Raw genomic sequence first — 26,300 nt, 5'->3', positions numbered from 1 at the left:
GGGTCCCCTAACATGTGGAGTGGTGGCTGTCTCTGACCCTGTTGCTTCCCTTTGCCCTAGCTGGACTACCTTCTCGGCCTCAGTGGGAAAGGGTGTTCTTAGTCCTGCTGTGACTTTATTCACCAGGGTAGGTTTATACCCATTGGGGGGCGGGGTTCTCTCTTTCTCTGAGGAAAAGGGGACAGGGGAATGGGAGAATAGGTGTGATGGTAGAGCTGAGAAGAGAGGGAGGAGAGGGTCTGTGAAGAGCTTGTAAAGTTAGTAAATAAATACATTAAAGGGAGGAGGAAGACAAATACAAGCAGCAGAGGGGATGAAATTCAGATTATCTGTGAGACTCTGGATTATCCAGATAATTAGAAAAAGAGAAAAAAGAAAAGGACCATACATGGAGGGTCATTCAAACTATTCTCTGAGCTGAAATGGAACCTTGCTATATTGGGCTCCTGATGGGATTTGCAAAGTATAAAATGAATAGTCTCACTTTCATCACTCTGAGCTTCCAGTGTTATTCTCCATTGGGAGGGAGACTCCTTTCTTACCGTGCTACAACAACACACTGTCCTTTTTGTTGACAAATGTATTAAACTTGAACTTATGTCTGTGTATCTCTAGAATGACATATATAGGCTTGTTATATAATAAAAAACTATGGATATGAAAAGATCATAGTGGAAAATCTTCGACTGTTTACACAAAGTGAACTAAAATTACTTATTTCTTAATTCAAAATAAAATTAAGTAGCAAGTGTGTAACGTATCGAAGTAGATGGACTCTTTTATTAAGAAGGTACCCACACTTCATATGAAATCTTAGATGATATTTAAGCTACTGTTATGCCAGCAATGTACTAGATTTGATCCAATAAGGAAATGGTTGAAAATGAAATTATTTTTCATTATAAGGAAAATACTTAAGATAATCTCATAGTAGAAAATAAAAACATCAATAGAATAAAATTTAAAGAAAGTGTTCTGGGAGTAATTAAAATATTTTTAAAAATCTTACTCTTATAACATTTCAACGATAATATTTATATCATATTTTCCTTTCATAAGAAAAGCCATATTTAAAGATTATTTTATCTTGTTGATCATTTAAATAAAAAATCATTTTGCTTATCCCTCATGATTCTTCATGTGCACTAATTATACATGATTTGAATGTTTAATGAGAGTTCATCTGGTCTTCATTTACCTTTTCTGTCTATCATATCAAAATGTGAAATAGCATTTCATCATCTTGAAAGTCTTCATTCCTTCACTTCCTTAAGAACATGCCAATGTAAAAGTCTGATGATATGTTAGGACTGAATCAACACCCACTCTAGTTATGTGCTCTGTTTTCACAAATATTGGCTTGGGTCTCCAAATCTACATTTATATGTCGTCAACACTTTCTTTCATCAATGGTTTGTGTATTTTATGTTAGAGATCCTCTTTATTGTAATCAAAGCTCCCTATAAATAGATTATTCTGAGGGTGTTTCGTGAATGAAATGCATTTTAGTTGCCTGTAATTTAAGAAAAAAATGTCTTTTAATATGTGTGTGTCATGTGTGGGACGTGGTATAAACGCATTAATTTCAGTGACTGTAGAAACCAGAAGTGAGTAACTGATATATTAGAGCTCGAGTCATTTTGAGTGATTTTACAAGTGATTTTGAGCCAACGGACATGGGTGCTGCAGATCAAACACCATTCCATTTTCAGATGCATCACAGCTATTGTAGTCATGTAACATTGTGGTCTATGACTAGATACTGTCTGGAATTTTGAATGGTACAAATGTACTGAATTGGTCAATTTTAGAAGTTTGTTGCTTCTGCTTAAACTTGTTCAGATTTTCTTCCTGCAAGGAGATATCATCAACAAAGGGAGGTCATCATTTATTTGTTTCTTATTTATATATTAATTATATGTGTTATATATCTATCTCTCTACCTACTCACCTAACTACCTATCTCATCCACCCACCCACCAACCCATCCACCTACCTACCTACCTACCTACCTATCTCCTTTTCCTGCCTAATTGCTATAATCAGAACTTCCAGAACATGTGAAAGGATTGTCAGTTGGTTTCCTTATCTTGTTTGTAATCTTGAGATTCATTTTTTAACTTTTTACCATTTAGAATGATACTGTGAGATTTTCATATACTCTTCAGTTTACTGCGACACACTGCTTATTTGAGTGTTTTATTGGTCTTTTATCCACAAAAATATTGTTTGTATCAATACATCTAAATTTTTACTCACATGAACTTTATCTTCTTAATTAATATGCGCATCACATTTACTGATTTGCGTATATTGAACTATTCTTACATCCCCAGGTATAAATCTCATTTCTATATCGTGAGTGAATGTATTTTGGGATTCAATTAACAAGCATTACATTCATGCTTTTTTTCATGTAAATTCATGGAAATAATAGTCTGCAGCTTGTTTTAGTATCTGTAATTCTAAAATTTTAAGGGACTTTAGAAGTTTTCACTTTAATATCATAGAACACTTGGGAAAAGACTATTTGATTTTCTCTAAACATTTTTAGAACATTCAGTGCAGCATGAATACAGTTCTGTGCAATGTAGGATTGTTAGTATATTCTCTGTGCACATTACTGGTTTGATAAGGTTTATTCATGATTCAGGGTAGCAGGCTAGACTTCTCTGGGAATGCGTGCACGTCTAGCTCATGACCTTTGCTGTGTTTTAAATCTACTCTGGGACTTATCTTAATCTTTTTCTATTTCTGTATCATTTGATGTAACATCTATTTTTTTTTTAAATTTTGCATTTTATGTCTTTGCATAATACCATCTCCTTTTTTGTTCTCAGTAAAAAGTGTTAATTATCTTCAATATTTTTGTCCCCAAGATGCAGCTCCGTGCCTTTATTGGTGCATTCCACTGCTTTTCATTGTGGTTTGACTTATTTCATCTCTAATCTTTAGTTTTTCCCTCTTCTACTGGGCTTAGTTTATTTTTCTCTTTCTAGTTCTTGATTTGCACATCCTTTGAGGTGATTCTTTTTGACGTGCAAGTTTATATTATGAACTTGACCCTTTGACATACATTTGCTTTAGGACCTACAATTGCTTTAGGAACTTCCTTACGCTGTGTTTGCATTTTCATAATCTCAATGCACATTATCACTTCCTTGAAATTTATTTGTTATCTTCTAACCATCCATGTTAAATTTCAATGAATTTCTGGGTTTTATAAAAATTTTCCTTGTGCTAGTTTCTGCCTTTATTGCATTATATTAAATATGTGCTGAGTGTAAGTATTCATCTTTACATTTGCTGAGACTTGTCCTTTCTCATGAAGAATAATACATGGAATGTGTGTAGAAATGGGTGCTCTGATAATACTATTGGTTCATTTCATCTAAAGTGTTATTATAAACCCACTATTTACCTAATGATTTAATTTTTGGAGCTTTTTTTTGGTATTTTTTATATCAAAACTTTGTATCTGGTATTTTACTTAAAAAATAGTGACAGTCTTCTTAGATTATATTACAAGGGGAAATGTACAATATATGCTATAACTACAACTAAAAGAAAACAATTTTCAAAATTATCATTCTATTACAGCTAAAAGTTATTAAATAGACCTAGAATGTCATAATTTTTCGTAAAAGAAATAGTTAAGCTACTACGAGATCTCTAAAATTAAACAAAACTAACATGGCTTCACCAGCTGCAAATTTTATATGTATATTCTTTTGAGGGATCTTCTAATTTTAAATTATGTATATAATTTTTCAAATATATTTTGGGTCTCTTGAATCTTCTTAAAATCTTTCCTACAAAATGCTCTGTTACAATGTTACAGCAATATTTGAGATGTAGGTATGTTTTCCACATGTAATTCCTGAATCACATAGTATCCTAACAGAATTCTAGTTTTGTATGTAATTTGGGAACTACAAGCCACTGTGTGATTAAATTGAAAATGATTGCCAAGCTTTCATAGCACACACTTCCATTATATTATATTATATTATATTTTGGATGCTATTTGTGTTTATAATTTATTGGCTTTAGATAGAGTTTTCTTATAATATCGTTTTTATTTTTCGAAACATTTTTTGAGATTATAATTACAACCTTTCTCCTATTCCTTTTCTTCCTCCTGCTTTGCTCTGTTTCAAATTCATGGCCTCTTATTCATTATTGTTACATACTCAAGTGTGTGAGTGCGTGTTATTGTTTAGTTTTTTTTTTATGTGTCCATGAGCTTCACATATGATCATCCTATGAATATCATTCTTTTCCTTATTCTTCAGCTCCTCCCATGTTCTACCTTTCTCTACCAAATTTACTATCTCTTCTTTAATTATTATTATAACATGCATATTACATACACACAAGATTAAATGCCTACAGTTTAAAATGCTTTTATTATCACCTACCTGGCTATTAATATAATGACCACTGAGTATGCTAGGTAAGTTCATATTTTGTGTGATGATAATGTATCAAGGAAAGGCTATCTCTTTTCATCCAAAACCCCCTTCACCTGGGTGATATTAGGAATCACTTAATGCAAAAGAGTTTCTTCTGATACCCATTAAATTGTCCTCATTTATTTCATTTTGAGGATTTTTTTTCCTTTAACCTAAAATTGACTACTGCCTTTGCCATCTTTTTTGGTTCCAACTCTTATGTGGCTAACAGTTCCAGGTTAAGAAGTGACTAATTCCCATGGTCACCATTCATAGTTAGTATACAGCAGAGAGGGTTTTTGAATAGATCTTTCTAGTCACACATAATGAAAGCTATCTGTAATTTTTAACTCTGGAAAAGTCTCATTTCCGTAATTAAGCATTTTCTACTCTCCAAATGCTTGTGTAAAAAAGATTTTTACACTACAATTTTCAGATCCTTTTACTAGGAAAAAATTTTGTTTCTTGTCACTATCTTAGTTCTAACCACTCATTTCAGAGCTGTTGCCAGCTGCCTGTATCTACATAATCAAGCTTACAAAGGACTCATTCAAAAGTAATAAGAGCACTGGTATTATGAGTCCTTATTGTATTTAGAGGGGGTTAATCTCTCTCAGATTAACTTAATCTCATAGAAGCCATTCCTTTTGAATTCTTCAGGCTCATTTGTTCTGAAGTATTTCCATCCAAACACTATCCTAAATTAGAGAGAGAGAGGAAGAGGGAGAGGGAGAGGGAGAGGGGCGAGGATGCAACATAAAAGGATGTCTTTGTGGGGTCTTAGTATTTAGTGGAGTTTGTTCACAGATTGGAGTTACTCTTATTTTTTTTTTCTCAAGTGCTGAAGAAGATGAACATAGAGACATTTGGTACCTATTGTTGTATACTTGGCTTTTATGGTATATGTTGTACCTGAAGCAAAAATAGTTTCATAGTTTATTATACTTAAATAACTCATCTGCTTCATCTCCTGAAGATAGAAATTTGTGTACAGGAAATGCATATTTTTACCACCGAACATTTAATGTCAAAGTAGTAGCTGCTCCAGACATTTATTAAATGAATCAAAATCTGTTTCACTTGCCATGGTGTGTAGACTATACAAATTTAGAGAGACCAACTGCATACATAAGATGAAACAAGCTAGATCTTGAGAACATCTAAATTGGATGAAACAAACACCAGTGGCAAATCGAAAGTATATGATGGCAATTAATGTCTTAATTGTAAAAAGTCATAAAAATATAAATTGAGATCTTTTAGGATTTTGTAAACAAGTTTGTTAAACTAGGATCTAGTAAATCTTTCTCAATCTTCAAAGAAATGACACTGGAATCGAAGAGATTTGAAAGATGTCTGTCCCATGCATTGAAGAATCATTCAGCAGGATCATTGTTCAATGATACTGAGAAAAAGAAAATCACAGTTTTACCAAAATGCTTCCAGTCACAGAGAATTTCCTGAGGATGAAAAAGTAACTTCTAGGTGGAGTCACTGATACACAGTATTTTGCCCTCCTCCCTTTACATCTGGGGCCATTGCTAACTAAGAAAGTAGTCTGCAGTACAGAGATGACTGACAAAATTGTTGACTTCTTCCAACATCTTCAGTCATGGACCAGTCCATCCTCATTCACTGTTAATTAAAACATTGTAGGTTCAAATGCTCAACAAGATATTTACACAAGCAATGCAGTCATTTCTAAACAGAAAAACAAATGTTGGGAGTCAGGGTTTTCACAGACTATTCAGGTAGAAGATGAATGTTCACTGTAGATTATGTACTATACAGCAACGAAATAAACAATAGCAAGCTACAAGGATCAACATCCCACAGAGCCAAAAGGAATTATCACAACTAGAAACCAATTATTTCTGTGACTCTCAAAAGGCACCATTATTTCAGGGAAACAAAAAAGACATGGATTTAGGAAATAGATGAATGTCTTTTCTTTTTCTTTTTTTTTTTTTTTAACTTGATTTTGTCTAGTGTTTTTTTTTCCATTTTACTTATTTTTTCTTTCTTTTTTTTCCACAGATATTATTCCCCTCATGGTCCATCCTCCAAGTGTTCCACACCTCATACCTTCTCCCTGACTCCATGAGGATATCCCCACCCCCAGTCCCCTCCCACCCCACCAGGCCTCTAAATTCCCAGGGGCCTCTAGTTTCTTGAGTGTTAGGTCCATCACCTCTGACTGAACCCAGACTCTTCAGTCCTCTGCTGTATATGTGTTGGGGGTCTCATATCAGCTGGTGTATGCTGCCTGTTTGGTGTTCCAGTGCCTGAGAGATCTTTGAGGTGCAGGTTAATTAAGACTGCTGGTCCATTAACAATGGACAGTTCCAGAAAAAAAAATAAACAATTTAAGAGCATTAAGACAAATATTACAAAGGGCAGGATGACCTGGACACAATCCATACCCAGTTGAGTCTGGTGAATGTTTTTGTTACTCCAAGAAGATACACAGAGCTGCTCTAGCTTTCTATATACATCTAGAAAATCACAATTTTAGTTCTTGGCATAAATTGACAATACAGACTTGGGATCATATATGTGGATGCCTACTTATTGAAGGAACCCTAGCCAGCTGAAATATGGCAAACATGGCTTTGGCAGGCGTTGCTCTCCTACCTTATTCCCTTTTCCTTGAAAAAAAAAATATAGTAGATTGTATTTAGATGGTATTCTTAAAGCTATCCACTAAGGTTCTTTTCTCCTATGTGGTCTCTTCCTCAGACTGACTAACAACTGTCAAAGTATTGAAGTTTAGCAATTAAACACCAACTTTTGGCACACCTAATTAACATGCCCAATTAAAATTAAACACCTCATCTTAACACAAGGTTTTAGTTTTTACTTTTATAAACTGTTATTTACCTACCTTTCATGCCTCTGGGACAAATAATTTTTCCTCCTCCAACTTGTTCCTTTTCCCCTTCTGTCTACTTTTCTATTTCCTGTCTTTGTCTCTTATTCCCTGCACTTTGTCCTTCTGGGAGAAACAAATATCCTTTGTACCGAGAACTTAGTGTTGTGTCTGTGCTAATACTGGTTTTTTAACTTATGATTTTATTTATTCTGTAGTTGGGGATTATTCTCAGGAACTGACTTGATTAAAATCTATTTAAGGTTTGTTATGTGATTGGAGAGGAATTATTGCATAAATGAATAGATTGTGTAATAAATATCATCAGTAATCTTCTTGAAACTGTGTATTAGAAGTCAAAGCAAATGAAAGAGCAGTTCGTTTAAGTTGTGTAGGGTAATAACACCAGCCAAGAATCCCAGCATTCTAGAAAACGAGGCAAGAAATGTGCAACAGTTTTTTTCAGAGATTGAAACATTCCATCCTGAAGGAAAGCTAAATTAGTAAGAAGATAACCAATTCAAATAAACTTCAGGAAGTCCCTGAAACTGACCAGATTCATGGGACTCCCACTCCTTGATAGAGTAAGCAAGGAACGCTGAGAGAGACTCAGAGTAGCTGAAAAGAAAAAAAGGCAACACTCAAGAACTGAGAAAAAAAAAAAAAGCTGGTGATGACAGTCAGATAAGCCAAGCTGCCAAGACTCTGAGATGAGACCAGCTGCCTGGAAGGAACAAAACTTGCCAAGGAAGAGTATTAGACCAACTGAGATGCCTGAAAAGGACATTCTCCAACTGGTAGAGCTGTTAGCAGGCTGGGCGGTGTCCAGGTTCCCAACTTTGTGTGGTGCCACCAATGTTGGGAATTGGACTTGAGTGATACATCTTGTTGTGCCCTGAGTCCATGGGAAACCCAGACGAGCCCAAGAATTTCGAAGTCCGCTGAGCAAAAGAGTCTTTTATTGTTTCAGTTTCAAACTCAGATCACCTGCCTCACACTCACAAGTGAAAACACTGGGTTTATATACAGCTTAGTGAACCCTGAATGTTCACAGAAAAGGGGAGTAGAGGGCTGTAATCATTTGGTGGGATGGTACTGAAGCAGAGGGGGTTGTTGGGTGTTTGTTCAGGGACTAATTTTATGGCCAGTCATAACTGTCTATGACCTCAGATTATCTTTTCTCCATGATTTAAATGCTAGGCTCTAATGTCCCTTGAGCTTGCTATTTCTCTAAGGTCTCAAGGAGAGGCACCAAGAGAGTTCTGCTGCTTATCATGAGGAGTGCTGGGTTTTTTTTGGAGACACAAAGGCAGGGAGGATGTCTTGAGCTGTCTCCTCAGGATATCCTCATTAATGGGGAGTTTTATGGGTAGTGCCATTCTAATGCTAGTAGAGAGGCCAGGGAGGGGGAGGGAGCCCCAGGCTTGCTGCAGGAAGACTCAGCACAGAAACCAGCTGTCTACATATTGTACTTGCTAGAGAGAGGTTGAGAGCTTCTGTCAAGGGGGTTGGGGGGGGTGGGGGGACGGCGCGCGGGGGGGGGGGCGGGGGGGGACGGAGGATGGTGGCGGGGAACACAGAGGCAAACTGTCTGTACACAACACTGAAGTCTCTCTAGTGTCAGTATTTCGGGGGTTACAACAATCTGTTTTTGAGTCATTTCTACTTCTGTAAGTAACCCTTCACCCATACACCTGTAAGTAAAGATTCATTGGTTCTCCAACATGGAATTTGGTGGTATCTGGTCTCTCATGTGATCCCTATCTAGGGTGAATAGATATGTGTGTTGTGTCTTAACAGGAAAAGTTTTGTTGTGCAATTAAGGAATTCCTGTGTTTGAGACAAGGGCTACATTGTGAGGTACTTTGGAATGACCTGTTGAAGGACAGTATTTTGGCAATAAAATACAGACATCAAAAAAGCACATATAAACAGATACTCAACGAATGATTTGATAGAGTTGAGAAACATTTTTTTCTGACTCTTAGACATACTGAAAGATCCGGGAGAAAGTATTAAAATTACAGTGGTTCAACTATTAAATATTTTCCACGAAAATGTGATACTGTCTAGACAAACTGGCATGTACTGCTATTGCTTGAATATAAGGAGTGACTTAAAAATTCAGCATTAGAAATAACTCACGGGAAAGGTAAAACAGAAAGCTCTATGTATATTTAAGCTATGAACCACTCTCTTAATTGCATGACTTAGAGGAAAATCCTTGACTATTGGGACTGAGGAAAGAAATGCACTGACTTCACTGTTTGACTTCTTTCAGAGTCAGGGCAGTGACAGTTTACCCCCTGGCCTATCTTTATCCTTTCTACAGAGGTTTTAAATACCCTTTACACTAATAATGTATCAGTATTTGCAGAAAGTGCACTTATAATCTGTTCACTGGCATAAACATTTTCTTTGTTTACACAGACAGAAAAATGAAGTCTCATAAATGTGGTTACTCACAAAAAAGAGAAATAGTTGAAAGTAAGATGCTACTTTGAGATTTCTATTACTAACTGTATGCTTTCCTAAATAGCCTTAACTTAAAAATTATAAAGAAAAGAGAGTTCTTATTTGGAAAAATGTAACTGTCTGAAAAAAACAAAAACAACAACAACAAAAATATCCCTCTCAATCTCCATATATGTGCTTCATTCTCACGAATTCATCCCACCAGAATCATTTGCTTTATTGCTTCCTATTCTCAGCCTCTAGACACTCCTCCTACAGTGGGATGTCTGTCACTAGTTCCCCAAATGTCTGTAATTAGAATACATTTTAAATCTACAGCAAAATCAACCTAGAGAGACTGAAACCACTAGCATATTTAGCAATGTCTGCCTTACAGGAAGTAAAAACTGAAAGAAAAGTTTCCTAAAGAAAATTGACTGTGTAGTAAATTTTCATATTTAATATTAAGATAATGTGTAGAAAATATAAGTTTCTGTATTTTATAAAGAAAATATGTATTACAACCAAACTGCACTCAATGAAGTACATAATATTTATTTGTATATATGCATATTTAAAACAGATGATAGATAGATAGATAGATAGATAGATAGATAGATAGATAGATAGATAAAATATTTTAACATTTGTCGTATATACCTAAAGGAAGACATGTAATTTGGATGTAACTGATACAATATAAGCTACTTATGCAGTATTAACCTGTGAATAATAACAAAAAGGCATCAAGTATCTATTTTATAGGTTATGAATTGAATAAGTCATAGAACTTATATAATAGACCTGAAATGTGGCAGTTTGAATGAGAATGGCCTCTCTTGTCTCATAAGTTTAAATACTTTGTCCTCAGTTTATGGAACTGTTTGGGAAGGATTGTGGGATTTCACTTTCTCAGAGGAGATGTGTCACCTTTGCTCGCTTTCATATTTCAGCAGACAATAATTATACCCGATGTGTCTCTCTTTGCCTCCTCTGGGGTATCAAGATGTGAGCTCTCAGCCATTTCTGTTGCAGTGTCTGTGTTCTAGCATCTTGGATTTTATTTGTTTGTTTGTTTATTTACTTATTTATTTATTCATTTACATTTAAAATGCTATGCCAAAGCCCCCTATACCCTCCCGCTGCCCTGCTCCCAACCCACCCCTGGCCCTGGCATTCCCCTGTACTGGGGCATATGATTTTTACAAGACCAAGGGCCTCTCCTCCCATTGATGGTCAACTAGGACATTCTCTGCTACATATGCAACCAGAGACACATGTGTGCTCTTGGTGGGGGGGAGGGTACTGGTTAGTTCATATTGTTGTTCCTCCTATAAACCCTTTCTTTCCTAAGTTGCCTTGGTTCTGGTGTTTTTCTCACAGCAATATATGAAGAGATAGGGCAAAACAGAAACTAAAATAGATGCAGAGGAATTAAACACTCTTGAAAGTTGAACCGTCAATGAACCTTCTATTGGAATGGTAGGTCATCATGTACTTTTAAGATAGGAATTGTTGTATACACTATAAAATACAGTAACATTGCATGAAATCTTATATGTTTTCATATAGCTAATTGGGAATATTGTAGTTGTTATAGTTGGGTTCTTTGTCATTTGTATTGTAAGAAGATTCTAATTTTAATGGGACAGACTAATATTAAATTCTAGACTAGTTTTCTCTGCCAAATAGCCAAGTGGCACCAGATGGCTGAGGAAGTGTTATTCAATACAACTAGCAATCATCAAATTAGTAAAATTGTTATTAAGCAGTAGACTAACAAAGACATGATATAGAGTTCTTAACCTCAAGGTATTGATATTCTGTTGATGGGGCATGAGAAGCAATTTGAGTATCATGAAAAAGCACATACTATAACAATAATTCAATTGAATAACATTTATTAAATCCCAATTAAAGACTAGATGAAGGAAAATTGATTATAATTGAGTAACTGCTATTCTGGAAAACAAGCAAATAAATCTGCTTGTAGTCTCCATGGCTTGTAAAATATGAAACTCGATTTTATTTGTATTTGCTGAAGTAAATACTAATGTTAACTTAAACATACCTCCTCATTTAAAGGACTTCACTAACAAACAGCTTCCATGAAAATTCATTTTCCATAACTTCATTTGTGAGATTGACAAAAGTAATTCTTGTAAAGTGTTCCAATACTTAACATGTTATGATCATCCCACAGTTTCCCCATGTACAATTTTGTTACATAAATAAAAAGGCTATGAGAACATTGAGAGAATCAAACTTAAATTCATTGGGATATTGACTAGCTTCAATATTCTTTACTTAGACAGATAAATCAAGAATATAGTTATTTACCTTTTTAATATAGACTTACCTTGCCTACATATTGATAATCAGATCCAGTATATTCTTCCAGCAAGAAAAACTGATTCCACATCCAGCCACGTTTTTGACGGTGAAGGATTTTACCATCACTCCTTGGGGCACGGGATTCTGCAGGCATTTGCTGAATCCCAGGAGTCCTTCTGAATGTTAATTCTGGACAGCAGAAGTGGGGCAGGCATGCCCAAAGAACAAACAGTCTCAGGAACTGATAGATTGTCATAGTTTACTTCTTGAAAAATTCCAGTGTAGGTGATGAAAAAGTAGTCCTGTTTATGGTATCAGATCTCAACTGGCTTCCAGCACCTCATCAGTGCTATGGACATATTCCCAAGAGCTTCAAACAAACAAACAAACAAAGAAACACAATAGTTAATGGAAAACACTATGACTTTTTAATTTGGATTTTAAAATGAAAATAAATTAGTAAAACCAGAAAGGAAAATACTCTTTTTCTTTTTCTTAAAATAATGATCAGTTTTACGAAGCATTTTTGTCTGGAGGAATATCTACAGTTCAAGAAAAGACAATGATGAATACTTGCTCTCAAATAAATTGTGAAAAAAGCAAAAAAAAAAAACCATCATGACCCTTTCTCTTATGGTACAGCTTTAAAGTCTTGTAATTCCCAGATTTAGCAGAAAGATAACATTTGGCATGTCACATCTTCTAAAATTTAGCATAAAATTAAACTTTGAAAATAAAATTTGATTCTAATGTACTATGGAAATTATGAGGGATTTCTGAAATGAAATACTGTTTAAGAAGTTTCTAAATAGTACCATTGCTTGTTCTAATTTAGTCAGAGATTATAAAAATTAACAACAAACAAACAAACAAAAAATCCACTTACTTGGACAATAACAATTGTCCTATAGGCCTTCTCCTGAAGCCTACTGTTTCCTATTGAGTTACTCTATGGATCACCAGGCTTTTCTTCACTAGAAAAGGCACTAACTACTACAGGTAACAGGTTCATAAGAATGTTAGCACTCGTGAGTAGGAGGACCTACATGCGGTGACAGCTATATGTGTAATACACTTGCAAGATCTGAGCACTTCTTACCACTCTTCTGCCTTCACCTTGGATTATAAGCCTATAATATCCAATATCTATGATGGGAATCTCCTACTCACTTCCCACCAAACTTCTACCTGACACTCTTTTTTATAGCATCACCAAATCATCCCATTGTAATGACAATTTTGCAGTGTCTTGCTTCTGCATGAATACTCATTGCATTATGAGCAGAAAACATGATCTACCCAAATTTGTAGGGCTGGATTTCACAATGATCTGTTGCTCCACACAGATATTCCATTTAGCCCTTTACTTGAGCCCATAAAATTACTCCTGTAAAGCTAGAGTTCTTTTAGTATTCCCTTGATGAAGGTAGACTTGTTCCCTTCTGTTTGGGGTCTGTATTTGCAGATCTAGTCATAAATCCTCTCCTTAAATCCTATCTTACCCACTCGAATGTTTCATGTACCACAATATATTATATAAGTTCTATTTGCTTATCAATTATACTGATCTTTTAAACCATAAATATCTTTTGGTGGAATGAGATGTTCATATTCAGTGTCTAGAATAGTGCCTTGAACATTAGAAAGTTTTATTACACACTTTTAGAAAAGAAATAATATATAAATATAATAATGCAAACATGTATCATTTCCTGTTATATGAGGATATGTCAAATATTTATGTATGAAAACACATATTACAATAACAACTTCTTCTATATTATTATTGTTTGGAGGAATTTTTGTTTTATACATTTGCTTTGATTTTTAAAGCTTTCTACTAGATACATATTTTATGTCTTTATATTATAATTGATCTAAATTATTTGGAGAACAACATGATTGGATTCTATGTGTTTTCTGTGAGAAGCACTTTAAGTACGCCATGATACACATTTATGCTTTCACTCACAGATATTTCTTAACAATCTGTTTGGTTTTCTTTTCCTTTAATATTAAAATGATTGAGAGGTTAATGCAAATGTCTCTAGAAATAGGATTAATGATGAACCAGTGTCTCCCTTGAGTATATTAAATGATAGTGAGCACAGGAAGTCATACAAAGTGATCGATATGAACTCTATTATAACATGCCACGTAATACTCTGCTGGAGTTTAGCAACGAACTTCTGCATAAAGTGATTTAACATCCTAGAGCCAAGATATTCAGACATGTATATTGATTGCATTCTAGAGAGTAGGAACATCTAGCAAAATGTTGTTTATATTTTTATAAATCAGGATATGTTACAAGAAATTGGCCAGAATCCTACACTCTTTCTATGTGTAAAGGCTTTCTGCTGTGTTCCACTAAAATATTATTATTTATCAAGGTAACAGTATACTCAACTCATCACTTTTCATCATTAACAAAATTGACAGTAACTATATTCAATATTACTGCTCATTCTTTATACGGCTATAAATGACCAATAATAACAGAGAACTGACATTTTGGAGATTAGTGAGTGAATAATATATTAAACACTGCTAATAACTAATCAAAACTCTAAATAATAATTCTAATCACATTTTCATTGTCACTGTATGTTCAAGAAATTAGTAATTTAATAATTTAGGAATCCTCAATAAGATGTATATTTTAATAATAGTATAATTAATAGTATATTTGAAGATAGTTTACATCCAAACTATTTGAAAACTATCACCACTCATCATTACATTCTCCCAAGTTAATTTTTGCTAACAGATTTTATGAAGTTAGGAGCCAATATGTAGACTTTTGTCAATATCGTTTTCTTGTAATGAATAGAACTAATAATTGTTACCAGAAGCTAGGTGTTTTCTTTGAGTATTTTCCCTGATTGCTCTTGAGTTTATTTTTTTAAAGAGATTGAACCTAGAACTTGTAGATTAAGCTAGGATGACGGATCAAGGCACCCTGGGATCTCTCTTTCTCCACCTTTACTCATGGTAGAATTACAGGGCTGTAGCACCACTCCTGGGCTTTTAAAAGTACGTTAGAGTTCCAAATTCCTTTCTATGTTCAAACAGAAATCAGTTTATGGACTGCGCCATCTTTACAGCCTATCACACTATTCTAAGTAATCATTATTTATAGAAAAAGAACTTACAATAGCTTCTAACAGGTTTTCTTAGCCCCGGCCTTTAATATTTAAAAGAAGTCCTGTAGGGCATTATATAAATTAATCTTTAACCCATTTTATCATGAATAAAGTCAATTAAAATATTTAAAATGTTACCAACTGAGAAAATAATACTTCAACATTATTTTAACATTTAGAATTGGCTATTTAAAAAAAAAATCTCTTTCACATTGTTTCCAGTACTTCCTAAACTATGATATAAATCTTGCAATTTCTATTCTTCCTATTAATGTGTAAATCTGAACACTGTCCTGGCAATTATACCTTACCAAATTTGGTTCACTAAGGAAAATGATAATATTATAATAAATAAATACTTCTTTTTAATTCCTTATTAATGAACAAGTTGGACATTTTAAAATTTAAATTTAAAGCTAAAATTTAGAATATAAAATGGTATGTAAAGGAGATGCTGTATTAGCTAGAATTAGTGTATTACAATTAAAGTAAAACAAGTGGTAGGGGGCAAGAATGTAGTAAAAAAGAAATTCTATAACATAATTTCTGGGTAAGAAACCAAATTTTTGAGAAAAAGAAAACAAATAAAACCCATGTTTCCATGTCTTAGTGGAGATACAGAGAAAAAGTGTGGAGCAGAGACTGAAGAAATGCCCATCTAGAGACTGCCCCACCTGGGGATCCATCCCATTTACAATCACCAAACCCAGACACTATCCTGGAGGCCAAGAAGTGCTTGCTGACATGAGCCTGATACAACACTCTCTGGAGGGGCTCTGCCAGTGCATGACAAATACAGAAGTGGATGCTCACAGCCATCCATTGAACTGAGCATATGGTCCACAGTGAAGGAGCTAGAGAAAGAACCCAAGGAGCTGAAAGGTTTTGCAGCCCCCTAGGAGGAACACCAATATGAACTAACCAGTACCCCAGAGCTCCCTGGGACTAAACCACCAATCAAAGAGTACATACACTTGGTGGGACTCGTGGCTCCAGCTACATATGCAGCAGAGGATGGCCTAGTCGGTCATCAATGGGAGGAGAAGCCCTGGGTCCTATGAAGGCTCTATCCCCCAGTGTGGGGGAACGCCAGGGCCAGAAAGCAGGAGTGGGTAGTTAGGTGAGGAGGGGGAGGAGGGAGGGAACAAGGGGAGGGTGTTTTTCAGAGGCGAAATCAGGAAAGGGGATATCATTTGAAATGTAAATAAAGAAAATATCCAATAAAAATAAATAAATAAATAAATAATAAAAAAGCAATTTAATATACCTTTAAGATGCAGCTACGAAACAACCCTTCATTTTGAAATCATCTTTTATTATCATATATTTCCACATTTCCTTCATACCTGAGCTTTTAAAATTTTGATGCAAATCCAGATTTCTGCTTTATTCTTTACCTGTCTATGCACTTGCTGAACAGGGACAAGTTAGTTTAAAAAAAAAAAAGTGTAATAATCTTTCTCTTTATTGCTTTCTCTCTCTCTCTCTCTCTCTCTCTCTCTCTCTCTCTCTCTCTCTCTCTCTCTCTCTCTCTCTCTCTCTCTCTCTCTCTCTCTCTCTCTCTGTTTGCCTCCTAATTAATATGTACTTACTTTGCCATAAATGTCGGTCTAGTCTCTCTTTGGTATTTATACTGAATGGCCTCAGAATCAAAGTGATCCTCCACTTCAGCCACTTTGAGTCCTGAGCTTGCTCACAAGTGGGTAGGTGTGTATGCAAACATTTTTTTTTCTTTTTTAATTAGATATTTTCTTTATTTTCATTTCAAATGCTATCCCCTTTCCTGGATTCCCCTCCAAAAATCCCCTATCGCAATCCCCCTCCCCCTGTTCACCAATCCACCCACTCCTGCTTTCCTGTCCTGGTATTCCCCTACACTAGGGCATTGAGCCTTCTCAGGTCCTCGGGTCTCTCCTTTCCCATTGATGTCCAACAAGGACATCCTCTGCTACATATGCAGTTGGAGCCATGAGTCCCTCCGTGTGTATTCTTTGGTTGGTGATTTAGTCCCTGGGAGCTCTGGGAGATCTGGTTAGTCCATGTTGTTGTTCCTCCTATGGGGCTGCAAACCCCTTCAGCTCCTTGGGTCCTTTCTCTAGCTCCTCCATTGGGGACCATGTGCTCAGTCCACATTTTTTGTTTCTAGTTCTAATGCTCCAGGGAATATCAAAACCATGGGCCGTCCTTGTATCTGAAGTCACCTTCAAAATGTTTATGACATTCTGAGAGTGGTACTTCAGTGCCCAGATATTTATTTTACAAAATTTATTGTATGATACACAAGACTGCAATGAGAAAGACCATAACAGTATCACTAAAAATTTAGAGCCTTTCTCTTATCACTTTCATTGTTTGTTTGTTTGTTTTCTTTCATTAAAAGAAACTCTTTGTTTCACAGTATGCCACACATCATCTTATTTTCTCCTGCTCCAGCTACAGAGTGAATCGCTTTGCAAGTAAGCATGAATGAGGATGTCATACTGATCTCATTTCAGTTTTGTAATCAAAGAATTTTCAATCTACTTATGAGATGCTTATCGAAATATTGGTTCCTCCAAAGTTAGTTCATTTTAGTATGCAAGTAGGCAAGATCACAGATCATAATGTGGTAACATGTTGGTGAACAGCACTTACTCATGGTCTCTCTACGCATCACTGCTGATCACTGCCACACATCACTGGCTAATAAAAACAATCATTCCTCAGCCCAATGGTTATGTTCATTAGGATTTTAATGTAATAGACTTTAATCATTTACCGTCTATAACAATCAGATAAGTTGCTAACAATTGTTAAGAACAAATGTATACCAATTTAGGAGAACACTAAATACTTTTAGAATCTCATACAGTAAATACAGTCTAATGAGATTTCAATATTGAGAAACAAAAGACATTTCCAGGTGTGTTTTTACAAGACAAATGAATCAGAATATATTAAATACTTCCTTTTGTTTAACTAATTCCAATTTATGTATCTAGAATAAAGAATTAAGAGAAAATTGAATCAAAGAATTACACTAAAGACTCCAAAAAAATGAGGCCATATGCTTGATAATATTTTCTAACAGTTCATTGAATACTACCTACTATGCCTTACTGTTAGAAAACATGTAATTCTACATTGAATATTTATCATTTTATTTTAAGTATTCTGCACGTGAATTTCTGTATAGATATAACGAAAGCAACATGTATGTGCTCCATAAATTATTACTAATATGGCGATTCACATTGTTAATTCACCGTGTAATACCATATTTTAAAAAGTATATTTGTGTACTTAATGTAGCAGAGTTTACATAAGCTGATAAAACAGGGACATGGTATATTTTCAATTGAGCAATGATTACAAGATGAAGATTCACTAGTCACACTGTCAGGATTGTTACAAATGATGAATACAATAAAAAAAAAACCTCTTGTCTTTGCTATGATGCTTAGAACTGGCTGATTTTGTGTGTCAACTTGACATAAGCTGGAGTTATGACAGAGAAAGGAGCTTCAGTTGAGAAAATGCCTCCATGAGATCCAGCTGTAAGGCATTTTCTCAATTAGTGATCAAGGGGGAAGGACCCATTGTTTGTGGGTGGTGCCATCCCCGTGCTGCTAGTCATGGGTTCTATAAGGAAGCAAGCTGAGCAAGCCAGCAGAAGCAATCCAGTAAGCAGCACCCCTCCATGGCCTCAGCAATGTGGAAGTATAAACTGACTTTCCTCCCAACTTGCTTCTTGGTCATGATGTTTTGTGCAGGAATACAAACCCAAAACCAAGACATTCTCTGCCACCCTGTCCAAAAAAAATCATTGTAATTATTTGTAATTTCAAGTCAAGAATGTGATCTGAGAAGAAACAAACCATTCATACATGCCTCCAGCTATACACTGTGCTAACATCCTCATATGCCAATGTTCAAAGCCAGATACAATTCAAAGGAACGCATATAGAAGTGGGAAAACAAACAATTCAGTGAATGAGGATCCTCTTTCTAAGATTCTACTAGAGGGGAATAGGGTCAGATTTGTAGAGGGGGATACTGGGAGGAGAAGGGGGTTCATATTGGGGTGTAAAGTGAATAAATAGATACATTTAAATAAAAAGAGAAAGAGCGGTAGTTGAGTTGAAGTTCAGACTCAGATTTCCTACCACATATGACAAGTTGGCTCATCTTTGGAATAATTAGGATGATACTATGGTCATACGAATGTGGTGAGGATGAGCTGATGGAGTCTGCTAAGTTGTTGTTTGTTTTTGTTTTGTTTTGTTTTTTACATTTTGAGGACAAAATAATTTTTTATTTAAAAAAATTAAAAAAACTTATTTCACTCCGCTATACCTACTGGGTGACTGGTATAGTGTGGTTCCATAGGACTGTACAAGCTAGAGTGAAGAGTGGAGAAAGGGGCTGAGATCAGCTCTTTGATGGTATTGGTTTGCTGTGCATGAATGACTGAGAAACTATGAAAGCCAAAACCAATCACTGTGTACTGAAAATGCCACTAGAACATGCTGCATCTCCACCAAAACACAACAGAACACTGAAAAAAATAAAAGGAATACCATCAACCATCAAGAGTTTGGGGGTTTTTTTTGTTTGTTTGGTTGGTTTTGTTTTTTGTTGTTTGTTTTGTTTTTTGTACTGTTTCCTCAACTTTTTGACTCAGCAGCAAATGAGAGAGTCCCAGATGGAACTTGATCCATGACCAAGTTGGCAGTGCCAGGGGAGCTGTGGCACTACACCTGCTGCTCTGCTTCCTGGAAATCTTCTTTTACTGCAGCTGGAATTTAGTTCATTATATGAGATGAGTAGCAAGAATGCTCTCAGGGTAGCTAAAGATGTTCAGATAAAAGCCATCTGCTACCCAGTGCTCTGGAATCAAGGACTTAAGTGGGTTCTGCAGAACATTGTAATATATATCTATATATTATATATGTGTGTATGTGTGTGTGTGTGTATGTATATATATTCACATTCTAAACCAATGTAAGTTATTCCTCTTTGCATGCATGCTTTTGGGAACATCAAGGAAATGGCACAGCTAGAAGAAAGAACTTGTTAGCAATATTATCTGTTCACTCAGTTGCAAGAGTGTGTGGATCAAACACTTTCTGCAAAGCTGAACTGGAATTTATTAGGTGTTAAAGGTAGTTGTACATGAAAGTGCAAAATTCCATAACACAACTCATGAAAATTTAATCAAAAGTACAATCCTAGGGAGACACAGCACTGTGGCCACTCGCACTCCACTGGAGTTTTAGGTTATTTCTATGTGGAAAAGCACATAAGACAGAGCTATGAGAGAGGCATCTCTGCTTCAGTCAGGGTCAGGCAAAAGAAGCAGGAAAAACGTCATCAGTCCTGTGCTTTTACTTACGCTCAGTGTTCTGAAGGGCCCACTGGGAGACCGTGTCTCATATTTATATGGAAAACTACTCTATAAAAAAAGTCTTAAATTATTCATCTGTAGCCAACATGTAATACTGAAATCACCCCAGAGTAGTTAGATTTTGTTTTCTTGAGGGCAGACAGGGTCCAGTCTGTAGTGTATTTTTTTATTTATTATAATGCTTGCTTGGCTCAGTGCTAAGCTGTATTTTTCATTATAATTTGCAACCAAGAAAAAAAAAAACAAGTCTTGTTTATATGTATTTAAATATTTATATGTTTTAATTCTTAAAAGCATCAAACTTTTAGTTTTGATACTAGACTCTGGAGTGTCGTTTGTTATGAAAATGTGAATTATTAATCTACGGTCTGATGATTAACTCAATGAAGCCATCACTGAACAAAATCTTAAGGTTTCTGAGTGAAATTTGTTTAGAATTTCTGTTCTAAGGATGGTTAACCGAGAGTAAATTACTCTGAGTGGTGCCCATAGAGTCATGCGTCTGCTCCATTCAGCTTGCTACACAGACACAGTCAAATGGTTTTCATCATCTAGGAGTGAAGGGTGAGCATGTTAAAAGAGTGCCTAATTTCAACCTGAATGTTCTAAAGAGTCATTTTGGTGGAAATTGCAGTCAAGCTGATGCAAAATAAATGGCTGGGTGACAGTATTCCTGTGCTGCATGTCCAGGGGTATGTTCTGCAAGTAGTTCAAGAGTTATAACTAATTGGTGGCAAAAAAGTGCAGTAGGATTGCATTGTGCGCCTTGGAAGTCCAGGTCTTGAATATACATAGGGTAGGAGAAAGAATGTATCAAGGTATTAAATGTATGCATTAATAAACAAAAATATTTTTTTTGTAATGAAGGCATAGGTGTAAATTCAGGCTCGGGTCTGTTTTAATGGGGTTGCCAATTTTGAACAGGTTTCAAACACAATTTATGTTTTCCAGCATAGTTTTATAATTTACTTAAACCCTAACAATTGGTCTTCTTGAAATTTAATTTTATTAAAATAATGGGACATATTTTTACAGCTGAATTCATAGTAATAATTGAGATAATTATATAAATAATACACATGAAGGCCTTTGTTTCACATATTTATTTATTATTTCATTTATTATTTACTTTCCCCTCTTACTTTAAACTTAATTAAATCAACTCCATGGGTTGATAGATGTATTCTGAGCTCTCAGCTCTATGCCTATCTTAACTAATGTGAGGTTGTGACTTGTTTTAGTGCCAAATATATCAGCAAGGATTAGCCTCAAAGTCAGACAAGAGCGTTCTCACCTACCGGTTAATCTGTCAGCTCTGAAAGAGTATGACAGTAATGCTGTGTCATGCACTCATCATATTATAAACAGAAATCTGAGGCTAACCAACTGTCTCTTGCACTGTTCTAAATGCCTTGAATAATTTAGATATGAACAGTTTGGGTTATGATTAAACTTATACTTCCCTGGCTAGGAAATGGCTCAGTGGGTGAGCTTGTTATCACACAGACACACTCACTTATGAAGTTAGAGACAGCAGTGACCTGCATCTGTAATTCCATCTTTTGAAGAATGGACAAAAGGAGATCCACGGGAGTTGAGAGCTCGCCAGTTTAGCCAATAGGTCAGCTTCATATTTATTTAGAAGACATGTCTCAAAAACTATAAGGCATGAAGTGATTGAGGAAGACACTAGCATCAATCTCTGGATTCCACATGTGCATATACACATGTGTGCATGCATATGCAAACATGTACACATGCGTGCAATGCATACTCAAAAAAGGATGAAATATTTAAACTAGGAGAACTAAAAGTAAACTTAAAACTAATAATACTGATAATATAAGTTCCAGTTTGATTCCACTAGCCTGGACACAAATATCAAAGACTGTTTGTGAATGAGAGATACTGGTGGGAAGCCATTTAACAAAAGGCCAGGTCACGTTACATAGTGAGTTTCTAGATCCATGAACTCTCAACACAAGAAAAATGTACAATCTTAGGTATATAAATTCCACATACCATTTTTGTTTTAAATATCACTAGCATAACAGTTTTTCAGTAATAATTTGTTTTTCTAGAATAAAGATTCTGCTATTTTTAAAGTTTAGTTTTTAAGGAATTTTTGTCAGCAGAAAGAAGGTTGAATGAGTTAAAACTATAATTTACTTAATCAGAACAGATTTTTAAATTCTCCTTTAAATGTATGTGTATGTCAGTGTTTTCTTTTTCATCTCTGCCTTCATTAACTTCAAACTCTTATCCCTAGTCTATAATTATCAATTTCTGGAGCACATTTTTTGAATTCCAAATGAAGTACGGCTTGCAATCTTTCATTTGATCAGCTTTATGAGTACCCAATTTAACAATCTTTGATTTCGGTATATGTGCACCTAGATTTTATTGATATTGTTTCCAGTAACAAACACGAATTGGAGAGATCATTCATGATAATTCCATTTAACCAACTGAAAGTATTGGAGTTCATAATTCTGATTCAGCAAATTTTGTGGTGTTAAAATCCAGTGTAATATTTTCCGCTAAAACAAACAACTATTCATATAAAAGGAAGTAAAATTGGCTATGTTCTCTTAGACTTTAAAGAGGTTGCAAACTGGCTCTTGCACTATTTATATACTTGACCTAACTCCTGTCTCAATTACTGTGGGATGGAAAGGGAGTTCTCATTTCAGTAAAAATGTATTAGGCAAAGATAGGTGTCAGAAACAAAACAGTTGATCATCAAGACCTGATCTGCAACCTGCTACTCATTTACCTAGTTCAAAATTCCTCTCATAAGCCGAATGCTGCTCATCAGTTCTTCTCTTGGATAACTGCTATACTCTTTCTCCATGGTGATATCATTGCTTGATATGATTTCCCTTCTCTCAAGTAGATATATAATCATATCTCAGAAAAAGAAAGAATAATCTCATTAGTTTTGTGTCTGCACCCAAGTATTCATCTACCCAACCACACAAACAAGATCCTTATCACACTAAGCTAACCAAGCACAATAATTCTCTTTGAGAGCACTTTGTTATACTTACTTTTATGGTAACTGGGTAGATGCAGTAAGAACTGCATGGAGAAAATGAGTTGGAAGAGGATGAAGAAAAATCTCCAGAATTTGTGTGGAACATGTTTTCAATAGCCCATAAAATATCAAGAAATGAACATAGTCAAAAACAAAGAATGTATCTCAAGGGATAATTCTCTATAATTCAGGATTTTTTCCCAGTTGGCAATTTAACAATACTTTTTAGTATCTCTGATTATTACTTTTTATGTCTTTCTACATCTCAGAATTTAATACTCTGTCATCTGTATATGTATGAAAGACTTACTCTGATTCTGTACATTCTGTCCTCACTCAGTTAATTTTTTTATAATGATGAGCTTCAGAATTTCCTGCAATTCTATTCATAGTTCTTGCTGTCATTTATTAACCTGGATTTCTATCCAGAACTTCCTCTGCCTGTATCTTTATATGCTCTCTCAAATAATTAAACTGATTGTAAGCATGTGAACCACAAATAAACTACCACTGGGATATAGTCAAAGTACTCAAAGTCAATATATCAGTGACAAATACACATGCATATGTGTCTTAAAGCATGATTGACATTAAGAGAATAAATATCAGTGGCTGAAAGTAAATAAAAATGTGAAACACACACACACACAAAACACATACACACATACATACATATATACATGTGTGCTATATGAATATATATTCATGCACAGTGTATATGTATGCATATATATATATATGTGTGTGTGTGTGTGTATGCAAAGCTGAGTTTCTTTCCTCCACAAGGAAATTATATCATTGGTTAAAACATAGGAACAATATGAGATCACCATATGTGATGGTTTGAATATGCTTGGCCCAAGGATTTCCATTATTAAGAGGTGTGGCCTTGCTGAAATAGGTATGGACTTGTTGGCGGAAGTGTGTCATTGTGGTCATGGGTTTTACAACCCTCCTCCTAGCTGCCTGAGTAAGCCAGTCTTCTCCTAATTGCCTTTGGAACCGAGGTAGAACTTTCAGCTCCTCCAGCCCCATGTTTGTCTGGAAGCTGTCATTCTCTTGCCTTAATAGTAGAGTGAACCTCTGAACATGTAAGTCAGCCAAAATTAAATGTTCCCTTTATAAGAGTTGCCTGAGTCTTGGTGTCTGATCACAGCAGTAAAATCCTAAATAAGACACCATAATAAAAAAATGCAACATGAAGTGGATATTAGCCCAAAAGTTCAGAATACCTAAGATTCAATTCACAGACTATATGAAGCCTAAGAAAAAGGAAGACCAAGCTTCAGTGCTTCTTAGAAGGGGGAACAAAAACATCCTAGGAGGAAAGACAGAGACAAAATGTTGGAGCAGAGACTGAAGGAAAGGCTATCTAGAGACTGCCCCACTTGGGGATCTATCCTTTATACAGTCACCAAACCGGGACGCTGTTGTGGATGCTGGGAAGTGCTTGCTGACCAAATCCTCATATTGTTGTCTCCTGAGAGGCTCTGCCAGAGCCTGACAAATAAAGAGGCTTATGTTTGCATCCAACTATTAGACTGAGCACGGGGTCCCTGATGGAGGAGTTGGAAAAGGGACAGAGGAGGGTTTGCAGCCCCATGGAGGGAGCAACTGTTTCAACTGGCCAGATCCCCTGGAGCTCGTAGGGACTGGATCACCAACCAAAGAGTACTCATGGAGGGACCCATGGCTCTGGACACATACATGACAGAAGATGGCCTTGTTGGACATCAATGGGAGGAGAGGCCATTGGTCCTCAGTGTGTTCGATGCCCCAGTGTAAGGGAACACCAGAGCTGGAAGATGGAAGTGGGTGGGGGAGCACCCTCAAAGAGGCAGAGGGAGGGGGATGGAATATAGCGTTTCTAAAGGGGAGACCTGGAAAAGGGAAACATTTGAAATGTAAACAAAGTAAATATCAAATAAAAAAAAGAGAAAACAATACAACATGATCTCTCTCCATCTTGTATCCCATATTTTATATACATATATACATGAATATGGAAAAGAATTAATTTAGTAGAAAAGGAAAGGAGGAGATAGAGAAGGAAAAAGTGGAAGGGGATGGTGTTGAATGTGATTATCTCCCAACTACAGGTTATACATGTAAGGATCTGCCTTTGCACAAAACACCATAATTACAATACATATATCACTATATTTTAGTTCTCATCTTTTCCTTTGTAAACCATATATTTACTTTTAAATTATTTTCTTTCAACAGTTTTTAGGATTTATATTAAGTTATATCAAGTTTTTGATAATAAAATGCCAAGATAGAGACTTCAAGTTTTAATTTTTAAAATTTTATATAATTGAAATATAATTGAATCATCACCCCCTTTTTGCTCCCTTCCATGCAAAATTCTTTTAAAATTTATTAACTCTTATTCTATATTCTTATTCTATATTATATTCTTATTGTTAATCTGTAACACTACTAACATTATTATATGTATGTGTAAATCAATACATAAATGAAAACTGATGCATTTGTTTAGGTTGTTTGTAAGTTTTTATTTAGGACTTCTTAGGATAACTTGTGATTGGATAACCACACAGAGTACTCAACTCTTGAAGAAGGTAAATTCTAGCTCTCACAGCAGTTTCTATTTTAT

The 26,300-nt window shown here is 35.4% G+C and overlaps 1 protein-coding gene across 4 annotated transcripts in view; it reads right to left on the bottom strand.

Annotated features, from left to right (window-relative positions):
• The window catches only part of Cdh10 (cadherin 10), a 191,288-nt gene that overhangs the window by 104,593 nt on the left and 60,395 nt on the right, over nt 1–26,300 (bottom strand). For 3 of the 4 annotated variants that reach the window (XM_021182917.2, XM_021182918.2, XM_021182916.2), the window contains exon 2: nt 12,137–12,481. In XM_021182917.2, the coding sequence (XP_021038576.1) occupies nt 12,137–12,367 (231 nt within the window). In that variant the 5' untranslated portion in view covers nt 12,368–12,481. Of the gene's footprint in view, nt 1–12,136; nt 12,482–23,419; nt 23,492–26,300 lie in introns of those variants that run through there. The other variant, XM_029470098.1, reaches the window with a different exon arrangement.

Source organism: Mus caroli, chromosome 15, assembly GCF_900094665.2.
Source record: "Mus caroli chromosome 15, CAROLI_EIJ_v1.1, whole genome shotgun sequence".
Classification (NCBI taxonomy): Eukaryota; Metazoa; Chordata; class Mammalia; order Rodentia; family Muridae; genus Mus; species Mus caroli.
The sequence above is the reverse complement of the archived record's forward strand: the minus strand, read 5'-3'. Positions and strand labels throughout refer to the sequence as shown.